At 32.5% G+C, this 5,346-nt stretch overlaps 1 protein-coding gene across 1 annotated transcript; it reads right to left on the bottom strand.

Annotated features, from left to right (window-relative positions):
- Nucleotides 1-631: 631 nt before the first annotated feature.
- Nucleotides 632-5,120, bottom strand: LOC131063821 ((+)-neomenthol dehydrogenase). Its single transcript, XM_057997778.2, has 5 exons — nt 4,911-5,120; nt 4,524-4,797; nt 1,603-1,683; nt 1,282-1,446; nt 632-1,192 (listed from the first exon to the last, which is right to left on the bottom strand). The coding sequence occupies exons 1-5, from the start codon at nt 4,916-4,918 to the stop codon at nt 695-697; spliced, it is 1,026 nt and encodes a 341-aa protein (XP_057853761.2). The 5' UTR covers nt 4,919-5,120; the 3' UTR covers nt 632-694.
- Nucleotides 5,121-5,346: the final 226 nt, after the last annotated feature.

Below are 5,346 nucleotides of genomic sequence, written 5' to 3'. Positions count from 1 at the left end.
ATACAACAACCTAACATGCAAATTAACAAATATTGCACTCAAGTTGGCTCATAATGACTAGTTGGAAGGATTTAACTTAGGCCTTGATTTAAATTTGAAATTTGTAAGTTTTTGAACCATTTCAAAACTTGCAAAACTAAACTAATTCAATTTTGTACTAACAAATTTGATGGACAGTAGATGGATAAATTAAGAATTAAGGATAGTCCCTAGAGATTTATTCAAATAAAACTAAATCAAGTTCAAGTTATTTTCCTACTTTTAGTATAGAACTCACCACTTATACTTTAGACATTGCATTAAAATATCTTGATTAAAGTAAGTCAAAATAAAAAGAAAACATCCAAAAAAAAATATACATTTTTTATCATTAAAATAGTACACTTTAATAGCAGTCAAACTAATGATTTCTAATTTATTGAACAATTAAATTAAGTTTTAATAAATATTAATTAAAATCCTAAAAATTGAAATTTTAATGGGAAAAGAAAAATTAACCTTCAAATTGTGATATAAATCTAAAATGCTTGTGTAAAGATAATGAAAGAATTTATTTAAATTGGATATTTCTATTTGGTGCAAGGGATGAAAATGAAAGTTACCTTTGGTTTAGAAAGAAAGAAAGGCATTTTGGCATCCAAATATATATCAAAATGTGAAAAAGAAAACAAAGATATATATCAGTATAATATACTTAATTTATATATTTTATTGTGGTGTTGCAACAAAAATAAAAATGAAGTTCTGATTTTATGATATATTTTGGGAGATCAGGAAGCCACTCTGTAATGAAATCCCCAAGCTCTCCTTCCATGAAGATTTGTCCAGTTGGAAGCTGAGGAGGAGTAAGCAAGGCTACCCTCAAGATATTTGAAGCCCCCACCACAGGAGATGCCCCTGCTTCATTAAATATAAGATCTGTCTTAATAAACCCTGGGTGCACACAGTTCACATATATAATCTTCTTCTCATCTGTGGGAGCAAGCTTCTGTGCCAAAAGCCTAGAATATGCATTCAATGCTATTTTAGAAACCCTGTAAGTTGCATGTTTTTCAGGCCATATACTGTTACTGTTGGGATGACTTCCATTCTTAACATCTTCAAGAAATCTATATACCAAATCATCAATAAATTCTTCTGTTAAAGCTTCAATTCTAGAAAGTTTCTCCCTCAAAGCAGCATCCTTCAGTTTCTGTGTCATTAGCAATAAGATAATAAAAGTGATTCAAGAAGGATATTTCATTGTTGTAGTTCAATCAGAAATATGATGGTTTACATTACCTCAAGAGCACCATAGGTGGAGGAGACATTAACAATTCTTGATTGTGGTGGAAGCAAAGGAAGCAAAGTTTGTATGCTCCTCTTAACACCAAAGTAGTTTGTTTCAATGCATTCTTTGGCTGTCTCATAGTCCACAGTGAAAGCCTCTGTTATAGAATCATTAATCTGGTAGAGCAATAGCAAAAGTAGGATATTATAATGGAGCTAAATTGTCAACAGTTATCTTGGCATTCTTTTCCTACAACTGGCTTCTATACAGAAGACATGCACTCAAAAGTCTAATTCTGATTTAGCAGAGCTTTTAGAATTAAAATAACATACCATTGCCTCATAAAGAGATATTTGATGAGCCTTCAAGTAGTCCATATCAATCTTAGTACCATTTAGAGCAGCATTGTTAATCTGTGATTCAAACCCATCAAATTGTTTAGTTTATAAGAAGGTCGAATTACTAAACTTAAATGCATAGAAAATATTTCTTTTCTCTTCTAACTGGGCTGATATTTATAAGAATTGCTTCTAAATGGTATAGGTAAGTATTGTATCTATACAATTTACTGTTTTTGTTTTATCATTTTTTATTTTTTAGTTTTAAATAAATTTTATTTTGTTCTATTGCATGATTTTATTAAAAATATATCATAATTGTTTGAAATTAATCTTTAATTTTAATATTTATAGTATAATTGTTTTATAATTTTTATAAAATATTTTATTTATTAATTATTACTCATTTTTAATTAGATTTAAATTTTATTATAATTGTTTCTTTTATCTTTTTATTAAAATTATTTTCTAATTCAAAAAATTAACATATATGAAATGAAAGTCAAATTTCTCCATGAACAATGCTCCCCCTAGAGGTTATTGGGTCCCATCCTTCAGAAACTCTAACTCGCATAAATGATTCCATTTCTATAAATGATGATTCATAAATGTTAGTGAAAAGTTTGAGACCTCTTCTAAAAGTCAAGTAAAAAAAAATTACACACACATGATGAATAAAATGAATCTAATTCTCCAAAAAGGGTACAATAAATTTACAAGAAGGGTTCAAAAAGGAATATGATACAACAGTGTAAAAGTGATACAAATTGGTGACCAGTGTGATAAAACAAAGGAACATTGAGAGCAAGTAATGTAAAGTTGGATACAAACTAAATTAATGAATAATAATATCCCAAAGTATATTTACATTCACCAAGTAAAATCTTAGTGAGTCAAAAATATATACTATTAGAATCACCCTTTCTTTATCGGCTAGTCTTATTAGATGGAAGGTCCAACATATAGATGTAAAGAATACTTGGTAAAATAAAAAACTTTACAATTAAATATGTTTACAACAACTTCCAAGTTTTGTAGCCAACATTTGAACCTTCTATTCAAAATGAAAAAAAATCATTGTATGGTCTCCAAAAACTTTAAAAGAATTATAGTGAAAAATTAACAAGCATTTTTAGAAATGCAGCTTTAGCAATTGCAAATAAGACCCACTCCTTATATAAAAAGATAACTAGTGATACTCTTTTTGCTCTAGCCTTGTTTTGATTAATGCCTTAAAGGAAAATATAAAATAGGCATTCCATATAAGTCACTTTTAGAATGCATGTTCCGATGTTTGATGACAAGATATTTATTTTTTAGATGTAATATACATGGGATGCACAAGAGAATTTGGAAACCTACTATTACCCACTTTTAAGGAGGTGGTAATCTCATTTCTACAAATTTTGCTAAGAAGGTAGATGGAATGATGTAAAAGAAACTTGTTTGGTAATCTGGTTGGATTGGTTTCTAGATTCATATAAGGCTTGGAAGAGAAAATCATTGAAAGGCAAGTACAAATATCAAATAAACTCTTCATTTATGGGATATAGTATTCCTTTGATAGAACTATTTCCTTGTTAGGATTTATTGATTTAAATTGGGTTAGAGATGCGAATGATAAAAAACTCCATTAGGATACATATTTGAGCTTGGATCTAGGCCCATTACTTAGAGTAGCGAGAAACAAAATGTTGCCTTGTAATGTGAGATAGAATAAAGAGTAGCAAAAGAAGCAAACAAATAACCTATGTGGATATGAAATACTTGTTTGAGTCTAGATTTATTCCAAGTATGAACTAATAATTTAAAAAATTAGTGTGAACTTGCCAAACTCACATGTACTCACAATTTTTCTCGCAGTCAAGTAACTTAAACTTCAGAATTGAAATTGTTTTCTGGAGTATGCCTCTTCCCCCATGGTTTCTCCTATTGGGCATGTGCTTCTTGGTCATATTGCTGACAACATACCTATAGAGGTGGTCAAAGTGGCTTTGTTTGCAAAGATTTCTTCTAGTAAAAGGTTGAGGGATGCCTTTCAAAACCCTTTGGGCTTGTTTGTACATGACTATCCTCTTGTTATTGTTTTGCAGGGATGGTTATGTGTTTCTCTTTTCAATAAGGTTGTGGGAAGCCTTTCAAAATCCACTGATTAATATTTTGGTTCCTTGGTTGTTTCGTTTCTAGTACAAGGGTTGTTTGGATGGTTCACAGTTCATGCCTAAAACCCTCTGTTTGGACTAGGTAATTTTTGTGTGTTGGGACCTTTGTTCCCACCAGTTCATTGCTCCAATCAAAAGCTCCCTAGGGTCTGCCGATTTGGCCATGGCCTCTTATCAAAAAAGGCTTTATCTTTCTTGGTTGGTCTCTCACTGGTTTTAGTGCTTGTGAGTCCCCTGCTTTGTACGCTTGCATGGCGGTTATGTAATGGTTCGGGCCTAACCCAATTTTATCTAATCAGAACATACAAGTTACACAATGAGTCTCTATCAAGACTCACTTAGACTCGAAAACTTTGAAACTGAAACTCAATTATTGTAAAAAAGCCTACATAAACCCTTATTTGTCGATTATTCTAGAAAACTAAAAGCCTACATAAACTCTTATTTGTGACACTTTTACACAATCCCTTAGTCATTTGATTTTCAACATCATTAAGCGATTAAAGAAATTTATTTTTGCTTGGTTAGAAGTGATAAAATTATGAAAAAATAACATGTGGCATGAAGGTGGTCGTGAACTTGAAGGCCTTTAATTGCAGCTGGTGACACTGCCTAGGGCACAAACCATAGACCCTGTGAGGGGTACCTGAATATGACTAGGGCTACCACCCCTAGAGCCCCATTTGACAAGGGCAAACCCATCTCATTAGTTATATGATTTACAGTAGCCATGTGGGAGAAAAGAGTTTGTACCAGGATATCCAGTTTTCCATGGGTGTGCTTAATCCACTCTACCAAACGACACGCACTCTCCTCTGAAGTCACATCGAATGGGAAGAATTCCAAATTGTGTTGAAATCCCTGAGCCTTCAAAGATTGTAAAGCAGCTCTTCCACGTTCCTCATTACGAGCAGTCAGAATTACAGTGAGTCCTTTTTCGCAAAGCTGCCGAGCAACCTCGAACCCTATTCCTTTGTTTGCCCCCGTCACCAGCACCACAGTCTCCTTCGTCCACCATTTCTCTGCACTGTAAATTTGCATCTCTTCTCATTAGCGCTTAAGCGCTACAATTTACACTAACAAACAGCACAAATTACAGCAAAATCATACTTAAAAGATTTTAAACCCTAAAAATCATACCTTGACATTCTGTTTCCCCTAGCTCTGCCGCAAAATTTTACCAGGCATTGCAAAGATTAACATTCTGTTGCGCATCTCGGACGGCAATTTGGAATGTCGTATCGGCCCTAGAAACAAGAAAACTTGTTTTTATCAGCCAAAATCAGCCGGCCGTGGCTTTGGAATTTACAGCAATACAGACAAAAACTATATTATAGAAATGGAAATGGATTTTCTTATAGTCCCTAATATTGGGTGATCTGGTTGTTTTCAATGGATGGGTATATAGACTACAAGTAAAATCATATAATATAAAATAATATAATATAAAAAATTAATCAAACTATGAGTAAGCTATGAGTATAATATTTCCCCTCCTCGAACCTGCAATATTAGGTCTTCTGTTGGTATTTGGTGTCAAAATATTGTTAGGGATTCTGATGATTTTGCTCGCTCC

The sequence above is a fragment of the Cryptomeria japonica genome, chromosome 5, assembly GCF_030272615.1.
Source record: "Cryptomeria japonica chromosome 5, Sugi_1.0, whole genome shotgun sequence".
Taxonomy (NCBI): Eukaryota; Viridiplantae; Streptophyta; class Pinopsida; order Cupressales; family Cupressaceae; genus Cryptomeria; species Cryptomeria japonica.
Note: the sequence above shows the minus strand (reverse complement) of the source record. Positions and strands in the feature narration are given on the sequence as shown.